Consider the following 27,667-nt stretch of genomic DNA (forward strand, 5'->3'; position numbering starts at 1 on the left):
GGGTCACCGCAGCTTGGCACGGCTCGGCACGGGCTGGCACGGGTCACTGCTGCTCGGCACGGCTCTGTATGATCTGGCACGGCTCGGTGTAGTGTGGCACGGCTCGGTACGGTCTGGCACGGCTCGGTGCGGTCTGCTACGGTTCGGCACGGCCCGCTGTGCTCTGGCCCGGCTCGGCACGGCTCGGCACAGCCCGGCACAGCCCGGCGAGCGCTGGCTGCCTGCGGGGCGCAGACGGCGGCGGCTCCTCCCCCGGGCCGGGGGGGTCGGGGAGGCCGCGCTCCCGCCGCTCGGCCCAGCCCTGACTCAGCGGCCCCTCCCCGGCCCCGCCACCCGCCGGGGGGGCCGCAGCCGGGCCCGCTCCCCCCGCGCTGCCACCGCCGCTCCGGGGCGGGGACGGGACGGGACGCGCCGCCCGCCCGACCCACCCGGCCGGTTCCGCGTGGGAACCCCCCGGGCCCGCCCGCCCCCCGCCCCGCCCCGCCCCGCGGCCGCCGCCCGGCGCCGGGGGAACCGGGAGGAGCAGCGGCGGGGGGAACCGGGCCCGGGGGGGGCGGGGGCGGCCGCCGCCTGCCCGAGGACGTGGCCCCCGCGGCCCCGGGAGCAGCTCTCCGGATGCAGGCAGGAGGACGGGCAGGGATGCGGGCAGGGATGGGATGTGCCGGCAGAGCTGCGGGCAGCGCTGCGGGAGGGGGCAGGCAGGGATGGACCTGGGATGATGGCAGGCAGTGCAGGCAGGGCTGTGCAGGCAGGGATGGAGGCAGGGCTGCAGGCAGCGCTGCGGGGAGGGGGGCAGGCAGGGATGCAGGCAGGGCACAGGCAGGGATGCAGGCAGGGATGGCAGCAGGGCACAGGCAGGGATGGAGGCAGGGATGGCGGCAGGGCACAGGCAGGGATGGAAGCAGGGCACAGGCTGGACTGCAGGCAGGGCACAGGCAGGGCTGCAGGCAGGGCACAGGCAGGGCTGCAGGCAGGGCACAGGCAGGGCTGCAGGCAGGGATGGAAGCAGGGCACAGGCAGGGCTGCAGGCAGGGCACAGGCAGGGCTGCAGGCAGGGATGGAAGCAGGGCACAGGCAGGGCACAGGCTGGGCTGCAAGCAGGGCACAGGCAGGGCGTAGGCAGGGCTGCAGGCAGCGCTCCAGGGGCCCATCCTGCCAGTGTCAATATTTGCTCCGCTCCTGCCCTGTTTGTGCGGGGGGGCCGGGCCGGCCGGGCGGCTGCAGCCCCGGGGGGACACACGTCCCATGTCCCCACGTCCCCAGGGTCCCGCAGCAGCCGGTGGGGCGGGCGCTCGTCCCCAGGCCCGGCAGCTGGGGACGGGGCAGCTGCCACCGCGGCCACCGCCAGCAGCACCGGCACCGGCAGCTGCTGCCACCCACGCAGCGGCACCGTGGGGCCCGGCGTGGCCGCGCCACAGCCTGGGGACGCCGAGCACCGCGTGGGGAGAACCCCCCGCTGCTGGCAGCCCGGATCCGCACCCGCGGGCACACTCGGCCCTGTGGGGGTGCGGGTGCCACCCGCGGGCACCCGGATCGTTTCCTGCTGCCGTCACGTGCCAGCGCCCGTGCCGAGAGCAGCCGGGACTCTGGCCAGCCCGGGTGCCGGGGACTCGCCCGTCCCCACGTGACATCCCCGTGGAGCCCCGGGGGCCCGCGGCAAAGCCACTGAGGGTCCCTCACCCCACGGGGTCCCCACGCCAGGGGGTCCCAGCCCCACAGCCCTGAAACAGGACAGGGCCACCACCGCCACCATGCCTGACCCCCCGGCCAACGCACTGGGGCACGGGGACACCCTGACCGTGGTGGGACACCGGGACATTCGGACCATGGTGGGACATGGGGACACTTGGACCATGGTGGGACATGGGGACACTGACCATGGTGGGACACGGGGACACTGACCATGGTGGGACATGGGGACACTGACCATGGTGGGACACGGGGACATTCGGACCATGGTGGGACACAGGGACATTCGGACCATGGTGTGACATGGGGACACTCTGACCATGGTGGGACACAGGGACACTGACCATGGTGGGACACAGGGACACTCTGACCATGGTGGGACACAGGGACATTCGGACCATGGTGTGACATGGGGACACTCTGACCATGGTGGGACACAGGGACACTGACCATGGTGGGACACGGGGACACTGACCATGGTGGGACATGGGGACACTCTGACCATGGTGGGACACGGGGACACTCAGACCATGGTGGAACATGGGGACACTGACCATGGTGGGACATGGGGACACTCTGACCATGGTGGGACACAGGGACACTCTGACCATGGTGGGACACAGGGACATTCCGACCATGGTGTGACATGGGGACACTCCGATCATGGTGGGACACAGGGACATTCAGACCATGGTGGGACACGAGGACACTCAGACCATGGTGGGACATGGGGACACTGACCATGGTGGGACATGGGGACACTCGGACCATGGTGGGACATGGGGACACTGACCATGGTGGGACATGGGGACACTCGGACCATGGTGGGACATGGGGACACTGACCATGGTGGGACATGGGGACACTCGGACCATGGTGGGACATGGGGACACTGACCATGGTGGGACACGGGGACACTGACCATGGTGGGACATGGGGACACTCAGACCATGGTGGGACATGGGGACACTGACCATGGTGGGACACAGGGACACTCGGACCATGGTGGGACACAGGGACACTCGGACCATGGTGGGACATGGGGACACTGACCATGATGGGACATGAGGACACTCGGACCATGGTGGGACACGGGGACACTGACCATGGTGGGACATGGGGACACTGACCATGGTGGGACACGGGGACACTCGGACCATGGTGGGACATGGGGACACTGACCATGGTGGGACACGGGGACACTCGGACCATGGTGGGACATGGGGACACTCTGACCACAACAGCACCCGGCACAGGAGGGACCCCCTGGCAGCTGTGGGGGGCGGGGGACCCTGGGGACACTGTGGCCTCGGGGACAGCGCCATCTGCACAAGTGGCACCAGCACCGGCGCCCCCGTCCCTGCTGATGGCACCACTGGGAGCACAGCGGCAAGGGGGGCTGAGATTCACGGGCACAGGGGACAGGGACCCTGGCACGGGCACAGAGACCCCTGCATGGGGCACAGAGACCCCTGCATGGGGGACAGAGACCCCAGCACAGGGCACAGAGACCCCGGCACAGGGCACAGAGACCCTGCCATGGGGGAGACTGAGACCCCGCTAGAGGTGACAGAGCACAAGGGAACAGAGACCCCAGCATGGGGCACAGAGACCCCAGCATGGGGGACAGAGACCCCAGCATGGGGCACAGAGACCCGGCACAGGGCACAGAGACCCTGGCATGGGGGACAGAGACCCCGGCACAGGGGACAGAGACCCCGGCATGGGGGGGACTGAGACCCCGCTAGAGGTGACAGAGACCCCAGCACAGGGCACAGAGACCCTGGCATGGGTGGGACTGAGACCCCACTACAGGTGACAGAGACCCCGGCATGGGGGACAGAGATCCCGGCACAGGGGACAGAGACCCAAGCACAGGGCACAGAGACCCCGGCACAGGGGACAGAGACCCTGGCATGGGTGGGACTGAGACCCCACTACAGGTGACAGAGACCCCGGCATGGGGGACAGAGATCCCGGCACAGGGCACAGAGACCCCGGCACAGGGGGCTGCCCCCCGCTGCCCCAGCGCGCCGGCACAGGCGGTGGCAGCCGCGGTGGCAGCGCCGGGAGGGCCTCGCGCCGGGACTTGCACAACTTCCCCCTCCCACTAATGCGGGGGGAGCGGAACCCCCGAGAGCAGCAGCCGGTGCCAAACCCCCCGCGGCGTTCCGGAGCACAGCACCCGGCCCCGTCACCAACACCCGGCCCCGTCACCAACACCCTGTGGGGACGGGGACAGCGATGGGGACAGTGACAGGGGAGCAGTGATGGGGACACCGATGGGACAGCAATGGGGACAGTGACAGGGGAGCAGTGATGGGGACAGCGATGGGACAGCAATGGGGACAGTGACAGGGGAGCAGTGATGGGGACAGTGATGGGACAGCAATGGGGACAGTGACAGGGGAGCAGTGATGGGGACAGTGACAGGGCAGCAGTGATGGGGACAGCGATGGGACAGCAATGGGAACAGCAATGAGGACAGCAATGCGGACAGTGACAGGGGAGCAGTGATGGGGACACTGATGGGGGCAGCGATAGGACAGCAATAGGGACAGTGATGGGGACAGTGAGAGGGGAGCAGTGATGGGGACAGCGATGGGACAGCAATGGGGACAGCAATGGGGACAGTGACAGGGAAACAGTGATGGGGACAGTCACAGGGCAGCAGTGATGGAGACAGCAATGGGACAGCAATGGGGACAGCGATGGGGGCAGTGACAGGGGAGTAGTGATGGGGACACTGATGGGGGCAGCGATAGGACAGCAACGGGAACAGTGATGGGGACAGTGACAGGGGAGCAGTGATGGGGACACTGATGGGGGCAGCGATAGGACAGCAACGGGAACAGTGATGGGGACAGTGACAGGGGAGCAGTGATGGGGACACTGATGGGGGCAGAGATAGGACAGCAACGGGGACAGTGATGGGGACAGTGACAGGGGAGCAGTGATGGGGACACTGATGGGGGCAGAGATAGGACAGCAACGGGGACAGTGATGGGGACAGTGACAGGGGAGCAGTGATGGGAGCAGTGATGGGGACAGCAACGGGGACAGTGATAGGAACAGTGACAGAGGAGCAGTGATGGGGACAGTGACAGGGAGACAGGGATGGAGACAGTGATGGAGACAGTGATGGGACAGCAATGGGGACGGTGACAGGGGAGCAGTGATGGGGACAGTGACAAGGGACAGGGATGGAGACAGTGATGGGGACAGCAATGGGACAGCGATGGGGGCAGCGACGGGGACAGCGATGGGGCAGCGATGGGGCAGCGATGGGGACAGCGATGGGGGCAGGGACGGGGGCAGCGATGGGGGCAGTGATGGGGCAGCGATGGGGCAGCGATGGGGACAGCGATGGGGGCAGGGACGGGGGCAGCGATGGGGGCAGTGATGGGGACACGGACAGAGGGCAGTGGTGGGGCAGCTGTGCCCCCAGTGCAGGGCTGGTGCAGGAGCGGTGACACCCCGGGTCACCCCAGCCCCTGGTGCTCCCTCCCAGTGCTGGGGGGCAGAGGGCAGGGAGGGGCGGGGAGGGGCGGGGGCCGCGCTGTGTGACCGGGGACAGACGGACAGACGGACGGACAGATGGCCATGGCCTGTGGGGACACGTGTCCCCCTGTGCAGCCCCTCCCGTCGCCGTGACCCCCAGCCCTGCCCCCCTGGTCCCCCGGCAGCACCAGGACCCGTCCCCGTGCCGGCGGGCGCAGGGACACGAGCGTGGCCACCCCAGGACAAGGCGCCCACAGCCCGGGCCCCGTGGCCAGGTCGCGGCTGCGCCATCCGGCGCCCACCGGGAAGTGCCGCGTCAGCGCCCGCCGCAGTGATCCAACGCGATGTGACAGCCCCGGCGCCAGCGTCCCCCCCGCCACACGTGTGCCGGGGACACCGGGCGCGGTGCCGCCAGCCCCGCACCCACCGCTGCCCAGAGCCGGCTCAGTGCCGGCTCGGCCCATCCGGCGCTGCCGCAGCCGCTGCCGGCCCCACCGCGACCCGGCAAACGGCACACGGTGCTGGGCTCCCCCGCCCCACTGCCGGGGGCTGACCCACAGCTGGGCCTTCGCCCCATGGAGCCCCCGGGCAGGCGGCACAGCCCGAATGTGGGGCAGGCTGGTGGGCAGCGGGGCAGGCAGCAGGGCGGCAATGGGGCAGGCAGCGGGCAAGATGTGGGGCAGGCAGGTGGGCAGCGGGGCAGGCAATGGGGCAGGCAGGTGGGCAGCAGGGCAGGCAGCAGAGCAGGGTGGGGCAGGCAGTGGGGCAGGCAGGGCCCCGCAGGCAGTGGGGGCAGGCAGGTGGGCAGTGGTGCAGGCAGCGGGGCAGGCAATGGGGCAGGCAGGTGGGCAGCAGGGCAGGCAGTAGTGCAGGGTGGGGCAGGCAGCAGTGCAGGGTGGGGCAGGCAGTGGTGCAGGCAGGGCCCCGCAGGCAGCGGTGCAGGCAGGGCCCCGCAGGCAGCAGCTCCTGGCCACAGGCCCATCACTCCCGTCCCCACGCCGGCACCACCGCCAGCACCGGTGCCGGCTCTGTGCGCGCTGGCAGGGCCGGAGGATCCCGCGCCGAGCAGAACAAAGGGCCGGCTGTTCACAGAGGGCACCGCGGTCAGAGCCGCGGGCACCGTGCGCTGGGGGCCGCGGCCAGCGCCGCGTTATTAACGAGGCCGGGGTCGGGGGTCCCCCGGCTGTGCGGGTTCTCACCATCAATCAGCCCACAGCAGCCCGGGCTCTGCTGGGGGGGGCACAGCCGGGCTCACCGGCCAGGCCTGCGGCACCAGCGCGGCACCGGCGCCACCGCGGCACCGGCACCCCAGAGCGAGCGTGGCTGCACCCCGACCCCCACCGGGGCCCGTGCCAGCGCCGCGGTGGCTGCCAGGCGCTGCGCTCACACGGGCGGTGGGGGCCGGCCGCCCCGTGACCAGCGCCCGCGGTGCCCGTTACTCACGGCCCAGTGCACCGGCTCTGCGGCACAGCACGGCCCCGGCACAGCCCCCCGGCACAGCCCCTGGCACAGCCCCCCGGCACAGCCCGGGCCCCAGCACAGCCCCCCCGGCACAGCATGGCCCCCCAGCACGGCACAACTCCTGCCGACCCCCCCGGCACAGCATGGTCCCCAGCCCCACGGTGCTGCCAAGGGCTGGGTGACACCAGAGCAGCCCCAGTGGCACGTGGGACCCCCCACCCCTCCTGCCTGCACTGCAGGCAGCTGCCGGCACCACCAAGCAGGAACGGCACAGGAAGGATGCACTGGACACCCCCAGAGATGCGCCGGACCCTGCCGGGGATGCGGTTGGAACCCCCGAGGATGCAGCTGGACCCCCGGGGATGCGGTTGGAACCCCCGGGGATGCAGCTGGACCCCCGGGGATGCGGTTGGAACCCCCGAGGATGCAGCTGGACCCCCGGGGATGCGGTTGGAACCCCCGGGGATGCAGCTGGACCCCCGGGGATGCGGTTGGAACCTCCGGGGATCTGTCGGAACCCCCGGGGATCTCTCAGACTCCCCGGGATGCAGTTGGACTCCCCGAGTTCTATGAGACCCCTCGGGATGCAGTTGGACCCCCGGGGATCTGTCAGAGCCGCCGGGATGCGGTTTGACCCCCCGGGATCTGTCGGAGCCCTCGGGGATCTCTCAGAGCCCCCGGGATGCAGCTGGACCCCCCGGGATCTGTCGGAGCCCCCGGGGATCATTCAGAGCCCCCGGGATGCAGCTGGACCCCCCGGGGTTCTATCGGAGCCGCCGGGGATCTGTCGGAGCCCCCGGGATGCGGTTTGGGGCCGCCCCGCCGGTACCTTTCAGGGAGATGATCTCGTGGTGGATGGAGCGCGACGCCTCCATGGCCGCCCCCGACCGCTCCCGATCGCTGCCGATCGCCGCCGATCGGTCCCGCAGCTCCGCGCCGGCCCCGCCCCCGCCCCGCCCCCCCGCCGCAGCCCACCCGCCGCTGCGGCACCGCCCCCCCGCTCCCACCCCCCCCGCACCTGCCGCGACCGGCCCCGCATCCCCGGCCCCGCACTCCCGGCCCCGCCCGGCACAGCGCGGACCCCCATCCGCACACACCCCCAGTGCAAACCCCCGTCCCAGTACGGCACAGGCCCCCCATTACGGCACAGACCCCCAGTACGGCACAGACCCCCCAGTGCGGCACAGACCCCCCAGTGCGGCACAGACCCGCAGTACAGCACAGACCCCCAGTACGGCACAGACCCCCAGTACGGCACAGACCCCCCATTACCGCACAGAGCCCCCAGTACGGCACAGACCCCCAGTACGGCACAGACCCCCAGTACGGCACAGAGCCCCCAGTACGGCACAGACCCCCCAGCACGGCACGGACCCCCCAGCACGGCACGGACCCCCCAGTACGGCACAGACCCCCAGTACGGCATAGAGTCCCCAGTACGGCACAGAGCCCCCCATTACAGCACAGACCCCCCAGTACGGCACAGATCCCCAGTACGGCACAGACCCCCCAGTACGACATAGAGTCCCCAGTACGGCACGGAGCCCCAGTACGGCACGGAGCCCCAGTACGGCACAGACCCCCCAGTACGGCACAGAGCCCCCAGTACGGCACAGAGCCCCCAGTACGGCACGGACCCCCCCAGTACGGCACGGACCCCCCAGTACGGCACAGAGCCCCCCATTACACCACAGACTCCCCAGTACGGCACAGATCCCCAGTACGGCACAGACCCCCCAGTGTGACACAGACTCCTCAGTGCGGCACAGAGCCCCCAGTACGGCACAGAGCCCCCCATTACACCACAGACCCCCAGTACGGCACAGACCCCCCAGTATGGCACAGACCCCCCAGTACGGCACAGAGCCCCAGTATGGCACAGAGCCCCCAGTACGGCACAGAGCCCCAGTACGGCACGGACCCCCCAGTATGGCACGGACCCCCCAGTACGGCACAGAGCCCCAGTACGGCACAGAGCCCCCAGTACGGCACAGAGCCCCCCATTACAGCACAGACTCCCAGTACAGCACAGACCCCAGTACGGCATGGACCCCAGTAGTCCTCCCATCCCCACTCAGCACTGCACAGCCCCCCCCACCAGCACAGCCCCCCCCATGCGCACAACACCCATCCCAGCCAACACAGCACAGCCCCCCCGTGTGCTCGGCCCCTCCATCCCCTGCTGCTCCCATGTGCCCTCCCCACTGACACAGCCCCCCATGTGCCCCCCCAGCCCTGGCCCGGCACAGCCCCGGCAGCAGAGCCCATCACCGGGGCACCAGGCCCCAGAGCCAGCGCTGCCCGCGCCGGAAGGGGACAAGGGACCAAGGGGGGACAGAGCGAGCGGACCCTCCACCAGGAGCGCTGGGGGTGTCTGTCCTCGGGGAGGGACATGGGAGAAGGGATACCTGTCCCCCCCAACCTGGACAAGGGTTCAGGTCACCCTGCAGCATCAGCCTCCACCCCCATACAGCATCACCCCACTCAGTGTCAACCCCCAGCATCACCGCACTCAGTGTCACCCCCCAGCATCACCCCACTGCAGTGTCACCTCCCCGCAGTGTCACCCCCCAGCATCACCCATCCCGTCGTGTCACCCCCCAGCATCACCCTACTTTAGTGTCACCCCCCCGCAGTGTCACCCCCTAGCATCACCCCACTGCAGTGTCACAGCCGTGCAGTGTCACCCCCCAGCATCACCCCACTGCAGTGTCACCCCCCCGCAGTGTCACCCCCTAGCATCACCCCACTGCAGTGTCACACCCCAGCATCACCCCCACGCCAGTGTCACAGCCCTGCAGTGTCACCCCTCAGCACCACCCCCCGCAGTGTCACCCCCCAGCATCACCCCACTGCAGTGTCACCCCCCCGCAGTGTCACCCCCTAGCATCACCCCACTGCAGTGTCACCCCCCAGCATCACCCCACGCCAGTGTCACGGCCCTGCAGTGTCACCCCCTAGCATCACCCCACTGCAGTGTCACCCCCCTGCATCACCCCACTGCAGTGTCACAGCCCCGCAGTGTCACCCCCCAGCATCACTCCCCGCAGTGTCACCCCCTAGCATCACCCATCCCATAGTGTCACCCCCCAGCATCACCCCACCGCAGTGTCACAGCCGCACAGTGTCACCCCCCAGCCCACTTCAAATCCAGGCACAGCCCGGGGCGGGGGCAGAACCCCCTTGTGCGAGGGGGTCAGCGCTGCCCCCCAGCCCCGGCAAAGCCCCGGCTGCCCCAGCGGGACCCCCGTCCCGCTCCCCCCGGGGCGAGCACCGGCACCCCGTGACCGGCCCCCCCGGTGCCCCGCCCGCCCGGCTCGGTGCCCGGGGCCGCCCGGCTCCGCGGGGCCGCGCCAGCGCCGGGGCTGCCGGGAACCGCTGCCGCACTGCGGCCGGCCCGGCCCCCCCGCTGCCGGGGTCCCCCCCCGCTGCCGGGGTCCCCCCGCGCTGCCCGGGTCCCCCCGCGCTGCCCGGCACAGCCGGGGCCCCGCCCGCTCCGCTGTCCCCAGCGCGGCGACAGACGCCACACGGAGCCGGCCCGGAGCGCCGAGCGCAGCGCGGCCCGGGAGCCCCGGGCGCGGCTCTGGCCCCCGGCCAGGTTTCGGGTCCTGCCGGCCGCTCCCGGCGCCGCGATAAACGTCTCTAATCGGGAAGCCACGAGGCGGCCCTGAAAACACCCGGCAAACGCCCGGCAAACAGCCGGCAAACGCCTGGCAAACGCCCGGCAAACAAACAGCCGGCAAACGCCCGGCAAACAAACAGCCGGCAAACGCCCGGCATCTCCCCGCGGCCCCGGCTGCCACCCACCTCAGCCAAGGTCACCGGCACAGGGCACCCGGCACCCCCGTTCCCTGCCAGAGCTGCCGCCCTCTCCACCAACCCCGTTCCCCGGTGGATCCCCCCGCCACTCCTGCCCAGCGCCGGCGACACCGGCGCGGCACAGCCCGCCACAACCGGTGTGGCAGAGCCCGCCACAACCGGCGCGGCACAGCCCGCCACAACTGGCGTGACACCGCCCGCCACAACCGGCGCGGCACAGCCCACCACAACTGGCACGACACTGCCCACCACAATCGGCATGACACTACTCGCCACAACCAGCGTGACACCACCCGCCACAACCGGCGAGACACCGCCCGCCACAACCAGCGTGACACCGCCCGCCACAACCGGTGTGGCACAGCCCGCCACAACCAGCATGACACCATCCGCCACAACCAGCATGACACCATCCGCCCCAACCAGCGTGACACTGCCCGCCACAACCGGCGTGGCACAGCCCGCCACAACCAGCACACCGCGGCAGCCAAGACCCCCGCTGGCCGGGCCCCTCCTGCCACTGCCGCATGGCAGCGCGTCCCCCCGCCCGGCCACCGGCAGCTCCCGCTGCAGCGCGACATCGGTGCCACCGGTGCCACCGGCTCAGCCGCCGGCACAGCAGCTCTGGGCCCCGGGGGCTCCGCAGACGCGGGGCTGGCAGAGGCGCCAGGCCCCGGGCTCCCCGCCAACCGTCTCCTCTCTGCGGGGGTGTCACCGCGTTTGGCAGCGCCCCGGGGCTGGGCCGGTGCTTCCCAGCTCCGTCCTGGCACTGCCGGGCCCGCCGGGCAAACCACAGCCCTGTGTGACCCACGGGTGGCGGAGCTGCTGCCAGAGACCCCACTGTCCCCTGCCCCATTGTCCCCTGCCCCACTGTCCCCTGCCCCACCATCCCCGCTGTCCCTTGCCCTACTGTCCCCGCTGTCCCCTGCCCCACTGTCCCCTACTCCACTGTCCCCGCTGTCCCCTGCCTCTGTGTCCCCCGCCCTACGCGTCCCCTGCCCCATGTGTCCCTGCTCCCCTGTCCCTTGCCCAACATGTCACCTGTCCCCCTGCCCCACGTGTCCCCTTCCCCGCCTGTCCCCTGCCCCTCTGTCCCCTGCCCACTGATCCCCTGTCTTTCTATCCCCTGGCCCACGTGTCCCCTTCCCTGCATGTCCCCTGCCCTACATGTCCCTTGCCCTGTATGTCCCCTTCCCTGCATGTCCCCTGCCCTACATGTCCCCTGCCCTACATGTCCCCTGCCCTGTAGTCCCCTGCCCACGTGTCCCCTTCCCCGCAGAGCAGGCCCAGTGCATTCAGGCAGGACCGTCCCCTGCGTTTGGTTCTGCCCGCGCGGTGCCGGCGGCTGCACCGCGTTCCCCAGCCCCGGCCCTGCCGGGGGCCGCGCTCCCTGCACCGTGTGCCCCCCCGGCAGCAGCACCGGTGCTTCGCGGGCCCCGCCAGGCTCAGGCAGGCTGAGCTCCTCCCGGCACCCACCGGCAACACCGCTGGTCCCTTGGCCACGGCACCGCCTGGCCAAGGCCACGGCGCCAACTGCAACAGCACCAACCGCAACAGCACCGCCTGGCCCGCGGGCCAGGGACCCTGTCCTGCCGGCGCTGGGGGTGCCAGCGCAGCCAAGGCGGCACACGCACCCTCACACACCAGGACACCGCGGCAGGAGCCGCAGGCAGCAGCCGACACCAGCCAGGCCGTGATGGCAACACCGCACCCGCGGCGCCGAACCAGCTCAGCTGCCCCCGTCACCCAGACCGCGGCTGCTCAGGGCTCGGGCTGCGGCTCTGGTGCTGGGGGCACTGAGGGCTCATGGGAGCGGCTGTGCCGGGGCAGCACCCACAGACCCAGGGACCCCGCAGGGCGGGCGGCTCCTGTGCCTGCGGCAGCTGCCCCAGGGTGACAGTGGTGACACCCGGGGACACCCAGTGCCCCAGCACCCCCAGCACTGGGGAAGGGGCTGACCCCCCAGCTCCAGCCATGTACAAGCAGGGGCAGGCAGGGCAGGCAGGGCACAGGCAGGGCACAGGCAGGGGCAGGCAGGGGCAGGCAGCGCGCAGGCAGCGCGCAGGCAGGGCAGGCAGGGCAGGCAGGGCACAGGCAGGGCACAGGCAGGGCGGGCAGGGTGGGCAGGCAGGGCAGGCAGGGCAGGCAGGGCACAGGCAGGGCACAGGCAGGGCGGGCAGGGTGGGCAGGCAGGGCAGGCAGGGCACAGGCAGGGCACAGGCAGGGCACAGGCAGGGCAGGCAGGGCAGGCAGGGCAGGCAGGGCACAGGCAGGGCAGGCAGGGCAGGCAGGGCAGGCAGGGCACAGGCAGGGCAGGCAGGGCAGGCAGGGCAGGCAGGGCAGGCAGGGCACAGGCAGGGCACAGGCAGGGGCAGGCAGGGGCAGGCAGCGCGCAGGCAGCGCGCAGGCAGGGCAGGCAGGGCACAGGCAGGGCACAGGCAGGGCGGGCAGGGTGGGCAGGCAGGGCAGGCAGGGCAGGCAGGGCACAGGCAGGGCACAGGCAGGGCACAGGCAGGGCAAGCAGGGCAGGCAGGGCAGGCAGGGCACAGGCAGGGCAGGCAGGGCAGGCAGGGCAGGCAGGGCACAGGCAGGGCAGGCAGGGCAGAGGCAGCTCTCGCTCTCCCTCCCCTTGTAAGGACACGCTGGCGGAGGCCGCGGCCCCACGCTGGGCCACCCTGTGCCCCCCCGCCACGCGCCGCCCCGGGGCAGCCGCGGAGCTGCCGAGGTGATGATGCCACCACCGGGCTCCGGAGCTTGTCCCCTGGGGACACGTGGCCCTGAGATGCCAGCGGCACTGCCCAGTACCAGTGCCAGGGCCCCGGATGCCAGCGCCACCGATGCCACCGCCGAGCACCGGCACCAGTGCCCTGAAACGCCAGTGCCACTCACGCCACCACCCAGCACCAGCGGCTGTGCCCCAAGGTGCCGATCCCACCGATGGCACCTCTGAGAACTGGGTCTCGTGCCCCAAGGTGCCGATCCCACCGATGGCACTGCCAAGGAGCGGCACCAGTGCCCTGAGATGCCGGTGCCACCGGTGCCACCGCCGAGCACCAGAGCTTGTGACCCATCTGCACTGGCCCCCAGCCACAGCCCCCCTGTCACCTCTGCCCCCTCCCCATGGCACCTCCAGCGCCCACCCCAAACCCCCGGCAGCACCCACTGCCCCCAGCCCACCAAACGGGACCCCCGGCCCACCGAGCGGGTCCAACCCCCCTAGCACACCGAGTGTCACAGACCCCGGGGGGACACGGGCACAGACCCCCCAGGGGACACAGGGACACACCCTGGGGGGAAATGGGCACAGATCCCTGGGGGGACAACAGGGACAGACCCCTGGGGGGCACAGCCCTGGGGGTCATGGGCACAGACCCTGGGGGCAAATGGCCACAGATCCCTGGGGTCACAGACCCTGGGGGACACAGGCGCAGATTCCTGAGGGACATGGGGACAGAGCCCTGGGGGGAAATGGGCACAGACCCCTGGGGGACATGGGGACAGACCCCCGAGGACACAGACACAGCCCCTGCCTGTCCCCACCAACACCCCAGTACAGCCACCGCCCCCCCGGCCGGGCCACCCACGGGTGGGGGCAGCCAGAGGGGTCCCCGGTTTGTGGCCGCGGCCCCGGCGCTGCCCGCGGGCGCCGGGGGGGTGAGCCGGGTGCCGGGGGCCGCGGCGCCGCTTGACGTGACCTATTATGGGAATGAGCGGCCGAGCTCCCCCGGGGGCCCCCCCGGCGCCCCCCCCCCAGCCCGGACCCCGCCGTAGGGCAGCGTGGGGGGGTCGCTACCTTTGTATCGCTCCCGCACGTCCTCGTAGGCCTGGATGAAATCCTGCTCGTCGGGCTGGGGGGGCAGGCGCCCCGGCTCGGGGGCGGCCATGGCGGGGGGGGCCGGGACTGCCGGGGGTCCGGCCGCTGCGCAGCCCCGCGGAGCCCGGCCCGGCCCGGCGGGGACGGGGACACGGGACACGGGACACGGGACACGGGCACGGCGGGACATTCCAGCCCGCCCAGCCCTTAAAGGGACCGCCGGACACCGCCCCGGCCCCCCCCGGCACCGCCCGCTGCCGCCCCCCCGGCACCGCACCCGGGAGCGGCACCGGGAAACCCCCGGGAATGGAAACCCGGGAACGGCACCCAAAAACGGCACCGGGAAACCCCGGGAATGGAACCCCGGGAACGGCACCCAAAAAACGGCACCGGGAAACCCCCGGGAACGGCACCCCAAAAACGGCACCGGGAAACCCCCGGGAACGGGAACCCGGGAACGGCACCCCAAAAACGGCACCGGGAAACCCCCGGGAATGGAACCCCGGGAACGGCACCTCAAAAACGGCACCGGGAAACCCCCGGGAATGGAACCCCGGGAACGGCACCCCAAAAACGGCACCGGGAAACCCCGGGAATGGAACCCCGGGAACGGCACCCAAAAAACGGCACCGGGAAACCCCGGGAATGGAACCCCGGGAACGGCACCCAAAAAACGGCACCGGGAAACCCCGGGAATGGAACCCCGGGAACGGCACCCAAAAAACGGCACCGGGAAACCCCCGGGAATGGGAACCCGGGAACGGCACCCCAAAAACGGCACCGGGAAACCCCGGGAACGGGAACCCGGGAACGGCACCCCAAAAACGGCACCGGGAAACCCCCGGGAACGGCACCCCAAAAACGGCACCGGGAAACCCCCGGGAATGGAACCCCGGGAACGGCACCTCAAAAACGGCACCGGGAAACTCCCGAGAATGGAACCCCGGAAACGGGAACCACAGCACCCCCGGGAACGGCACCCCAAAACCGGCACCAGGAAACCCCCGGGAACGGGAACCACAGCCCCCCATGGCACCCATGGGGCACAGCCCCCCCATGGCACCCCCAGACCACAGCCCCCCATGGCACGAATGGGGCGGGAGGGAGCACCCGGTCAGACACAGTCCCGTGTCCCCACCCCACAGCACCTGGGGGGGGGGCACGGACAGCCCCACGGGGGCCCCGAGGAGGCGGGGGGGGGGTGACAGCAGGGGTTGGGGGCACAGGAGACACGCATGGGATGGGGGTGCTGGAGACACCCCCCAGCAGCACCGGACCCCCAGCTCCCACCCTCGTGTGCCCACCCAGTGCCCCCTCCCCAGTCTCACTCAGGGGGGCCGATGGGGCGACCCCCACACACACAGAGACCCCCAGGTCCTGCCCCTGGGGACCCATCGCATGTCCCCTCCCGTGGGGACATCACGGCCCCCCCGCCCCCGGCTGCCGGCCCCATGAGAACAAGGGGTATTTTTAAAGCTCCCGACCCAGCCCCAGCTGCCACCGTCCCCAAGTGCCCCAGCGCCGCGGTGACAGCGCTGCGCCCCGGACCGCCCCGGAGCGGCCCCGCCGGGGCCCGTCCCGGCCGTGGGGCTGCCCCTCGGCCCTGCCCCACGGCCCCACAGCCGGGGACACGCGGGTGGCCCTGGGCGAGGGGGCGGGTGACAAACGCAGCGGGACGGAGCCTCGTCAGCCCTAAATATAGAGCCCAAAGCCCCGGGAAACCCGAGCGCGGCCGGGGGGGACGGACACGGCCGGGGGCACGGAAATAGATGGGGGGCTGGGCTGGGCGGGGGGGCGTGGGCACGACATGGGGACACAATGGGCACGACATGGGGACATGCTGGGCATGGCCCACAGTGACACGCTGGACGTGACCTGGGGACACACTGGATACAGCATGGGGACACAATGGCTGCAACACGGGGACACACTGGACGTGACATGGGGACACACTGGGCATGGCCCACGGGGACACGCTGGACGTGACCTGGGGACACACTGGGTACAGCGTGGGGACACAATGGGCACAACATGGGGACACGCTGGACGTGACATGGGGACACACTGGGTACAGCATGCGGACACAATGGGCACAACACGGGGACATGCTGGACGTGACCTGGGGACACACTGGGTACAGCGTGGGGACACAATGGGCACAACACGGGGACACGCTGGACGTGACATGGGGACACACTGGGTACAGCGTGGGGACACAATGGGCGCAACACCAGGACATGCTGGACGTGACATAGGGACTTGCTGGGCATGACACAGGACACAATGAGGACACAGTAGGTGCTGTACTGGGACATACTGAGCACCCCATGGGACTCAATGGGCACCCCATGGGGACACAATGGGTGCTGTACTGGGACATACTGGGCACCCCATGGGGACACACTAGGTGCTGTACTGGGACATACTGAGCACCCCATGGGACTCAATGGGCACCCCATGGGGACACAATGGGTGCTGTACTGGGACATACTGGGCACCCCATGGGGACACAGTAGGTGCTTTACTGGGACATACTGAGCACCCCATGGGACACAATGGGCACCCCATGGGGACACACTAGGTGCTGTACTGGGACATACTGGGCACCCCATGGGGACACAATAGGCACCCCATGGGGACACACTAGGTGCTTTACTGGGACATACTGGGCACCCTATGGGGACACAATGGGCACCCCATGGGGACACAATGGGTGCTGTATTAGGACATACTGGGCACCCCATGGGGACACAATGGGCACCCCATGGGGACACAATGGGTGCCGTATTGGGACATACTGGGCACCCCATGGGGACACAATGGGCACCCCATGGGGACACAATGGGTGCCGTATTGGGACATACTGGGCACTCCATGGGGACACACTAGGTGCTGTACTGGGACATATTGGGCACCCCATGGAGACACGCTGGGTGCCGTATGGGGGCACACTGGGCACACATTGGGGACACACTGGGCACACACTGGGGACACACCAGTGCCTGACCCCCCTGTCACCAGCAGGGACCTCAGGGGACCCCCAGCAGGCTGGACCGAGGGGACCCTGTCACCAACCGGGACCCCAGAGACCACAGGGACCCCCCAGGCTGCACCGAGGGGACCCCATCGCCCCAGGGGACCCAGGGACCCCGTCACCAGTGGGGACCGGGGGGCCATGGGGACGTCCCCACTACGCTGGGCCCCCGGTCCCGGGGGCTGCAGGGACGATGGAGGGACAGGGCGGCCGGGGGGTGACAGTGGCCGGGCCAGCCCGTGTCCCCAGCCCCGGGGGCTGCAGGGACGATGGAGGGACAGGGCGGCCGGGGGGTGACAGTGGCCGGCCAGCCCGTGTCCCCAGCCCCAGGGGCTGCAGGGACGATGGAGGGACAGGGCGGCCGGGGGGTGACAGTGGCCGGCCAGCCCGTGTCCCCCCGCCCCCGGGGGCTGCAGGGCTCGGCTGCCCCGGCTCAGCCCCCCAGCCGCGGGGCCGCAGGTGCCGCAGGGCGGGGGGGGCACCGGCCGCCCTGCTAAATCGGGGACAGCACGGGTGCTGGAAACAATTCCGGCCGGGGGGGGGGACAGGGCCCTGGGGCGGTCACAGCCACGGCCGGACGGGCGGGGGACACGGGGCCCCCTGCTGGGGACATGGGGATAGTGGGGGGGACACATGGGGTCCCACTGCTGGGGACATGGGGATAGTGGGGGGGACACAGGGCCCCACTGCTGGGGACACGGGGATAGTGGGGGGGACACAGGGCCCCTCTGCTGGGGACATGGGGATTGTGGGGGGGACACAGGGCCCCGCTGCTGGGGACACATGGGGACCCACTGCTGGGGACATGGGGATAGTGGGGGGGACACAGGGCCCCACTGCTGGGGACATGGGGATTGTGGGGGGGACACAGTTCAGGGGACACTGCTGGGGACACAGGGGGCTGGGGGGGTCACAGGGCCCCACTGCTGGAGACATGGGGGTGGTGGGGGACACACAGGTTTGGGGGGACACACAGGGCCCCACTGCTGGGGACACGGGGCTGGGGAGTGCAATGGGGCCGGGGAGTGCAATGGGGCCGTGTGGGCACAGAGCCCCGCTGTTGGGGACACACGGGGCTGGGGGGGGACACAAAGTTCCAAGGGCAGGAGCAGGAAGCGGGGACACAGGACCCCCCTGGGGGCCGAGGGGACCACGAGTCCCCCCCGGGGACCGCACTGCTGGCCGCTGTCCCGGGGGTGTCCCCAGGGTGTCCCCAGGGTGTCCCCGCGGCCGCAGCAGCGCCAGGGCACTGTCCCCACCGGAGGGTCCGACCCCGGCCGAGGGGACACCCCCTGTGTCCCCCCCAGCCCAGGGGACACACACGGCCCTGGGGGCCCTCTGACGGCCACCGCTGTCACTGCAGCGCCTTGGGGACAGCCCGCCCCGGCCAGCACGTGTCCTGCTGCTGCGGGGACACCCTGGGGACACGGCCGTGCGGGGACACCCTGGGAACGTGTCCTGGTGCTGCGGGGACACCCTGGGACACGGCCATGCAGGGACACCCTGGGAACGTGTCCTGGTGCTGCGGGGACACCCTGGGGGAACCCTGGGAACGTGTCCTGGTGCTGCGGGGACACCCTGGGAACATGTCCTGGGTGCTGCAGGGACACCCCGGGGACACCCTGGGAACTGTCCTGGTGCTGTGGGGACACCCTGGGACACGGCCATGCGGGGACACCCTGGGAACATGTCCTGGTGCTGCGGGGACACCCCGAGGACACCCTGGGAACGTGTCCTGGGTGCTGCGGGGACACCCTGGGGACACGGCCATGCGGGGACACCCTGGGAACGTGTCCTGGGTGCTGCGGGGACAACACGGGGACACTCTGGGAACGGGTCCTGGGTGCTGTGGGGACACAACCACACAGGGACACCCTGGGGACATGTCCTGGGCACTGCAGGGACACAACCACACAGGGACACCCTGGGGACATGTCCTGGCTGCTGCAGGGCCACAACCACATGGGGACACCATGGGGGACACAGTCACACAGGGTTACCCCAGGGACATGTCCTGGGCACTGCAGGGACAGGGCCATGCAGGGACACAGGAGGTGACATGTCCTGGGTGCTGTGGGGACACTCCGGGGACACAGCCATGAAGGGACACACAAGGGGACATGTCCCAGGTGCTGCAGGGACATGGCCATGCGGGGACACTTTGGGGACACGGCCACGAAGGGACATCCCTGGGACATGTCCTGGGTGCTGCAGGGACACCCTGGGGACACGGCCATGCAGGGGCACACAAGGGGACATGTCTCAGGTGCTACAGAGACACAGTCACACAGGGACATCCCAGGACCCCTTGGCCACCCCTGTGTCACCAACTGGGGCCCCATGGGACCCCGAGAGGCCTCAGCCCCACATACCCTGGCACGGCACAGCCAGACACACACCATGACCCTGGCACGGTGCTGCCAGATGCACACCTGCACACCTGCATGGCACAGCCAGACACACACCCAGACCCTGGCACGGTGCTGCCAGATGCACACCTGCACAGCACAGCCAGACACACACCCGGACCCTGGCACGGTGCTGCCGGATGCACACCGGCACGGCACAGCCAGACACACACCCGGACCCTGGCACGGTGCTGCCGGATGCACACCTGCACAGCACAGCCAGACACACACCCAGACCCTGGCACGGTGCTGCCGGATGCACACCTGCACAGCATAGCCAGACACACACCCGGACCCTGGCACGGTGCTGCCGGACCCACACCCGCACGGCACAGGCAGACCCGCACCCACACAACCGCCGAGCCATGTCCTGCCCTGACACCAGCCCCACACGGGGACACCGGGGTCCCTGCTGCCAAGAGGTGTCGTGGCACGGCATGATGCGGCATGGCACAGCACAGCATTCCCCATGGCGGCACTGCCACCCTGACCCCGGCACAGCACAGGCCCCAGTCGCGGCATCACCCCGTGGCACCCTGGCCTGGGGCTCCCTCTCACACCCATGTCCCCACGCCTGTGCTGGGGCCCTCCCCATGGCACCGGCCCCCTGTGCCCCATGGCAGCGCCCCACGGCAGCGCCCTGCCCCCCAGGACGTCCCCTGTGGGACCACGGGCACACACCGGCCAGGGCTCCTCGGCACCTGTGCCCTCCCCAGCATCACCTGCCGGCACAGCCCTGGCCCCCGGCACACGGACCCTCCGCACCCCATCAGTGGCACGCTGCCCCACGGCCAGGGACACCACGGCACACAGTCCCCACGTTCCCATGTCCCCCGGCACACGGTCCCTGTGTCACAGAATCACAGCACCCCAGGATGTCAGGGGTGAAGGGTCCCCAAAGCTCATCCAGTGCAGCCCCCCGGAGCAGGAACACCCAGCTGAGGTGACACAGGAAGGTGTCCAGGGGGTTGGAATGTCTGCACAGAAGGAGACTCCACAACCCCCTGGGCAGCCTGGGCCAGGCTCTGACACCCTCACCCCAACAAGTTGCTTCTCCTCTTTCAGCGGAACCTCCTGTGTTCCAGTTTGCACCCATTGCCCCTTGTCCTGTCCCTGGTTGTCACCAGCAGAGCCTGGCTCCATTCTCCTGACACTGCCCCTTTCCATCTTGATCCCCAGCAATGAGTCCCCCCTCAGTGTCCTCTTGTCCAGCTCCAGAGCCCCAGCTCCCTCAGCCTTTCCTCACACGGGAGATGCTCCACTCCCTGCAGCATCTTGGTGGCTGCGCTGGACTCTCTGCAGCAGTTCCCTGTCCTGCTGGAGCTGAGGGGCCACAGCTGGACACAAGATTCCAGGTGTGGTCTCGCGAGGGCAGAGCAGAGGGGCAGGAGAACCTCTCTTGTCCTCTCTGTATCCCCACAGCTGGGGGCTCCCGGTGCAGCCCCCCCCCGCGACGCTGCCGGTTCACCGGGACCCCCCCACCATGCCCGCGGCACACGAGCCCACCGCCCGCCCTACCTGCGATCCTGATGACGGCCCGCTCGGCGGGGTCCAGCACCGTCCCGTTGCCGGCGGCCACTTTGGTGCGTTTGGAGCGCTGGTGCTTGGACAGGTTCCAGGGCAGCGTGTCCCCGGCGCCGGGGGAGCCGCTGCTGCCGCTCGAGCTCTCCTCCGCCATCCCCGCCGCTGTCCGCCCCGAGCCCGGCTCCTGCAGACAGGGACGGCGTCAGGGACCCCGGCACCGGGCACGGCCCTCCCACCCCCGGCACCGACCGACCCCCGGCACTGACCGACCCAACCCCTGGCACCGCTCACCAACCCGACCCCCCGCACCGCTCACCGACCCCCGGGCACTGAACCTCAGCACCACTCACCAACTCCCTGGGCACCGACCCGACCGCCAGGCACCAAACCTTGGCACCCAGCCACCAACCCGACCCCCAGCACGGCTCACTGACCCGACCCCCGGCACTGCTCACTGACCCCCGGCACCGCTCACTGACCCCCGGCACTGCTCACTGACCCCCGGGCACCGCTCACTGACCCCCGGCACTGCTCACTGACCCCCGGGCACCGCTCACTGACCCCCGGGCACCGCTCACTGACCCCCGGCACTGCTCACTGACCCCCGGCACCGCTCACTGACCCCCGGCACTGCTCACTGACCCCCCGGCACCGCTCACTGACCCCCGGCACTGCTCACTGACCCCCGGCACCGCTCACTGACCCCCGGGCACCGGGCATGGCTCTCTGACCCCTGGCACCGACCGACCCCCCAGGCACTGACCGAACCCCAGCACCGCTCACCAACCGCTGGGCGCTGAACCCCAGCACCGCTCACCAACCCCCCAGGCACCGACCTGACCCCCGGGCACTGAACCCCGGCACCCAGCCACCGACTCGACCCACGGCACCGTTCACCAGCCCCCGGCACCGGGCATGGCTCTCCAACCCCCGGCACCACTCATCGACCCCTGGGCACCGAACCACAGCACCACTCACCAACCCCCCGGGCACCGACCGACCTCCGGCACCGCTCACCGAACCCCGGGTACCAAACCCTGGCACCACTCACCGACCCGATCTCCGGCACCGCTCACCGACCCCCGGCACCGCTCACCGAACCCCGGCACCGCCCCGCGGTCCCCGGCGGCACCGCCGCTCCCTTCCCTTCCCTTCCCTTCCCTTCCTTTTCCTTCGGGCGCGCCCCAACCGTCCCGCCTCGCACCTGTCGCCGGGTTCCCGCCACAGCCGCCCCGCACCCGGCCCTGCGGCCGCACCGGCAGCCCCGGGAAGCACCGAGGGAACCGGGCGCTGTGCCGGTCGGTGCTGCCGAGGGGCCGCAGCGGTGCCGGGGCGGGAGGGGGACGCGCCGAGGACGGAGCCGCCGCCCCGGGGCAGACGGCGTGTGGGACACTGGGCACGCGCCTGCGGGGACCCCCCGCCCCGGTGACACCCGACAGCCCGTCCCCGCGGCTCGGGGCAGGGACCGACCCGCCAGAGCGGAGCAACCGGGGACGGCGCCACAGGCCAACCGGCCGGTTCGGCGCTGCCCAGCGACCGCCGGCCCCGCGGTGCCGCCCCCGCTCCGCGCCGGGGGAGCGGGACGGGGGTGCCGAGCGGAACCGCACGTCAGAGCCGGCAACGGCGCGGCCGCCTCCGCCACCCCGGCACCGCCACCGTCACCCCCCGCACCGCCACCCCGGCACCGCCACCGTCACCCCCGCACCGCCATCCCGGCACCGCCACTGCCACCGTGGCACTGCCATCGCCACCCCGGCACCGCCACCGTCACCCCCGCACCGCCATCCCGGCACCGCCACTGCCATCGTGGCACTGCCATCGCCACCCCGGCACCGCCACCGTCACCCCCGCACCGCCATCCCGGCACCGCCACTGCCACCGTGGCACTGCCATCGCCACCCCGGCACCGCCACCGTCACCCCCGCACCGCCACTGCCATCGTGGCACTGCCATCGCCACCCCGGCACCGCCTCCGCCACCCCGGCACCGCCACCACCATCATGGCACCGCCACCCCGGCACTGCCACCACCAACGTGGCACCGCCATCGCAGCACCGCCACCACCATCGCGGCACCATCATCGCGGCACCGCCACCACCATCGCGGCACCACCATCGCGGCACCACCATCGCGGCACCACCATCGCGGCACCGCCACCGCCACCCCGGCACCGCCTCCGCCATCGCGGCACCGCCTCCGCCACCCCGGCACCGCCACCAGCCGCCGCGGTGACACCAGCTCCGGTTATTCTCCCCCGGGCCCCGCAGCGCTCGGCGCCGGGAAGCGCCGGGCAGCGAGAGCGGGTCACCGCCCCCGCCGGCCCCGGGGGGCGCGGACAGACCCCGCCGAGCCCCCCCGGTGCGCCCCCCCCGGCGCTGGCGCTGCCGAGGCGCCATTTGCAGAAGCTGCAAACCGCGGGTTCCCGGCCCGGGGGGGCTGGGCCATCGCAGCCAAAACCCCCGGGGGCCGCGCAGGGACCGGAGTGGGGACAACCTGCCCCCCCGCAGCCCAGCCGGGTCCCACGGGTGTCGCCAGGGCCCCCCAGCCAAGCACCCGAGCGTGGGGGTGGGCACGCGGGTGTGAGGTGACCGTGGGGCCGGTGTGGGGTGACCGTGGGGTGACCGTGGGGCCGGCAGCGCCGCACGTGCCCGTGCCAGCCCGGACTCACCGGCTCCATCCCCGCGCCCCCCCGGAGCCCCCGGCCCCACGCAGCCCCCCGCACCCCAGGCGTGACCCACAGCGTCCGTGGCACCCCCACCCCGAGCCCCCACGCTGCCCCCTCTCCCCAGGGACGCGCTGCCTGAACCAGCCTCAGCCCCCCAGAGCCTGCCCCACATCCCCCCGTGCTGCACAGACCCCTCTGCAGCCCCTGACCCCTCTGCACCCCCTGACCCCCCCGTGCTGCACAGACCCCTCTGCACCCCCACACCCCTCGTGCTGCACAGACCCCTCTGCACCCCCTGACCCCTCTGCACCCCCTGACCCCCCCCGTGCTGCACAGACCCCTCTGCACCCCCACATCCCCCGTGCTGCACAGCCCCCTCTGCACCCCCTGACCCCTCTGCACCCACACCCCCCCATGCTGCACAGCCCCTCTGCACCCCCACACCCCCCGTGCTGCACAGCCCCCTCTGCACCCCCTGACCCCTCTGCACCCCCAAATCCCCCCATGCTGCACAGCCCCTCTGCACCCCCACACCCCCCGTGCTGCACAGCCCCCTCTGCACCCCCTGACCCCTCTGCACCCCCAAACCCCCCCATGCTGCACAGCCCCTCTGCACCCCCACACCCCCCGTGCTGCACAGCCCCCTCTGCACCCCCTGACCCCTCTGCACCCCCAAACTCCCCCATGCTGCACAGCCCCTCTGCACCCCCGGCTCACCCAGCGCCGCGCTGTCCGCCGGGCCGCGCCGGTCGGGCATGACCGGGGGGGCTGCGGCAGCGGGGGCTGCACCGGGAGCTCCGCCCGCACCGGGGCCGCACCGGCAGCGGCGGCTGCAGCGGCGGCTCCGCCCGCACCGGCTCCGGTTCCGCTCCGCAGCGGCGGGGGGCGGGGCGGGAGGGAGGGAGGGAGGGGGGCGCGTATCTCGGCTCCGCACCCGCACCCGCCCACGGGCCGCGGCAGCCGGCGGGGAGCAGACCAGTGCTCCCAGTGCTCCCAGTGCAGCCAACGGGGGAGCCGACCAGTCCTCCCAGTGCAGCCGGCAGGGAGCCGACCAGTGCTCCCAGTGCTCCCAGTGCAATCAACGGGGGAGCCGACCAGTGCTCCCAGTGCTCCCAGTGCAGCCAACGGGGGAGCCGACCAGTGCTCTCAGTGCAGCCGGCAGGGAGCCGACCAGCGCTCCCAGTGCTCCCAGTGCAGCCAACGGGGGAGCCGACCAGTGCTCCCAGTGCAATCAACGGGGGAGCCGACCAGTGCTCCCAGTGCTCCCAGTGCAGCCGGCGGGGAGCCAACCAGCGCTCCCAGTGCTCCCAGTGCAATCAACGGGGGAGCCGACCAGTGCTCTCAGTGCTCCCAGTGCAGCCAGCGAGGAGCCAACCAGTGCTCCCAGTGCTCCCAGTGCAGCCGGCGGAGAATCGACCAGTGCTCCCAGTGCTCCCAGTGCAGCCAGCAGGGAGCCGACCAGTGCTCCCAGTGCTCCCAGCGCAGCCGGTGGGGAGCCGACCAGTGCTCCCAGTGCTCCCACTGCAGCCAGCGGGGAAGCGACCAGTGCTCCCAGTGCTCCCAGTGCAGCCAACAGGGAGCCGACCAGTGCTCCCAGTGCTCCCAGTGCAGCCAACGGGGGAGCCGACCAGTGCTCCAAGTGCTCCCAGTGCTCCCAGTGCAGCCGGCAGGGAGCTGACCAGTGCTCCCAATGCTCCCAGTACAGCCGGCGGGGATCCGACCAGTGCTCCCAGTGCAGCCGGTGGGGAAACCGACCAGTGCTCCCAGTGCAGCCAGTGGGGGAACGGACCAGTGTTCCCAGTGCACCCAGTGCAGCCAGCAGGGAGAACTGACCAGTGCTCCCAGTGCAGCAGCGGAGGGGAACCGCCCAGTGCTGCCAATGCAGCCAGCATGGGAAGGGTTAACGCCGCCCAGTGCTGCCAGTGCAGCCAGCATGGAAAGGGTTAACGCTGCCCAGTGCTGCCAGTGCCACCAGCAGGGCGCTTGACTGTCACCAGTGCAACCAGCGTGGGAAGGGTTAACCGGACCAGTGCTCCCAGTGCCCGGGCACATTGGGGTTTGGGCCCCGCCTGTTCACCCTGCAGCCCATCCCCCCGCGCCACCGTAACCGCCACCACCGCCATCCCCACCGGGGGGTGCTCGCCCACCCGCTGCACCCCAGCAGGTGCTGCCGGTGCCGCGGCCGCCGGTAGCACCGTGCAGGTCCGTGCAGGACCGTGCAGCACCGTGCAGCGCCGTGCAGCAAGTGCAGCACCGTTCAGCACCGTGCGTCACCGTGCAGCACCGTGCGGCACCGTGCGGCACCGTGCAGCACCGTGCAGGACCGTGCGGCACCGTGCAGGACCGTGCGGCACCGTGCAGCACCGTGCGGCACCGTTCAGGACCGTGCGGCACCGTTCAGGACCGTGCGGCACCGTTCAGCACCGTGCAGGACCGTGCAGGACCGGCTCCCCCCGCGTGACCCGGTTCCTGCCGCCGGCGCAGCCGCCCCCGCTCCGCCTGTCTGCGCCACCGGGACGCCGGGGACACCGGGACGCTGGGGACACCGGGACCCTGGGGACACGCACCGCGGGGCGGCCCCGAGGGCGGTGACGCCGAACGGTGACAGCGCCCCACGGCGTGGGCACGAGGGGGCGCCGGCTCCACCCCCCCCGGCCTGGCTGCCGGTGCCGTGGGCAGAGCGCTGCGGCGCCGGGAGGAGCCGGCGGCCGTGCGGGCAGCGCCACTGCGGGCAGCGCCACTGCCGGGCAGCGCCATTGCCGGATAGTGCTATTGCGGGCAGCGCCAGTGCGGGCAGCGCCAGTGCGGGCAGCGCCATTGCCGGATAGTGCTATTGCGGGCAGCGCCAGTGCGGGCAGCGCCAGTGCGGGCAGCGCCACTGCCGGGCAGCGCCATTGCCGGATAGTGCTATTGCGGGCAGCGCCAGTGCGGGCAGCGCCACTGCCGGGCAGCGCCATTGCCGGATAGTGCTATTGCGGGCAGCGCCAGTGCGGGCAGCACCATTGCGGGCAGCGCCCTTGCCGGGCAGCGCCATTGCCGGGCCGCGCCATTGCCGGATAGTGCTATTGCGGGCAGCGCCATTGCGGGCAGCTGTACGGGCAGCGCCATTGCCAGGCAGCCGTACGGCCAGCGCCATTGCGGGCAGCGCCATTGTGGGCAGCGCCATTGCCGGGCAGCTGTACAGGCAGCGCCGGCGCCAGGTGGCCGTGCGGGCAGCACCGTTCCCAGCACCATTCCAGCACCGTTCCCAGCACCGTTCCAGCACCGTTCCCGGCACCGTTCCCGGCACCGTTCCCAGCACCGTTCCAGCACCGTTCCCGGCACCGTTCCCGGCACCGTTCCCGGCTGCTGGTGCCGCAGCCGCGGCCACGTGAGCCGCGGGGGGATGACGGAAGGAACCGGCTCACCCGCCACGCGGGTCCGCGCCCCCTACCGGCACAGCCGCTGCGCCCTGCCCGCTCCTGCCTGCGCCCTGCCCGCTCCTGCCCGCGCACTGCCCGCTCCTGCCCGCGCCCTGCCTGCTCCCTGCCGGCATCCTGCCCACTCCCTGCCTGTGCCGGTTGACAGTGCTGGGAACAGGATGGTGCTGGGCTCAGGATGGTGCTGGGAACAGGACGGTGCTGGGAACAAGATGGTGCTGGGAACAGGGGATGGTACTGGGAACAGGGAATGGTGCTGGGAACAGGGGATGGTGCTGGGAGCAGGGAATGGTGCTGGGAACAGGGAATGGTGCTGGGAGCAGGATGGTGCTG

The 27,667-nt window shown here is 71.2% G+C and overlaps 1 protein-coding gene across 1 annotated transcript in view; it reads right to left on the bottom strand.

The window, feature by feature from the left end:
• Positions 1-24,757, bottom strand: part of PLEC (plectin) — an 83,162-nt gene extending 58,405 nt beyond the window's left edge. The window contains 2 exon segments of the mRNA XM_080338925.1: positions 21,245-21,434; positions 24,633-24,757. Of these exon segments, the coding sequence (XP_080195051.1) occupies positions 21,245-21,404 (160 nt within the window). The 5' untranslated portion in view covers positions 21,405-21,434; positions 24,633-24,757.
• Positions 24,758-27,667: the final 2,910 nt, after the last annotated feature.

The sequence above is a fragment of the Nesoenas mayeri genome, assembly GCF_963082525.1.
Source record: "Nesoenas mayeri genome assembly, chromosome: 2".
Lineage (NCBI taxonomy): Eukaryota > Metazoa > Chordata > Aves > Columbiformes > Columbidae > Nesoenas > Nesoenas mayeri.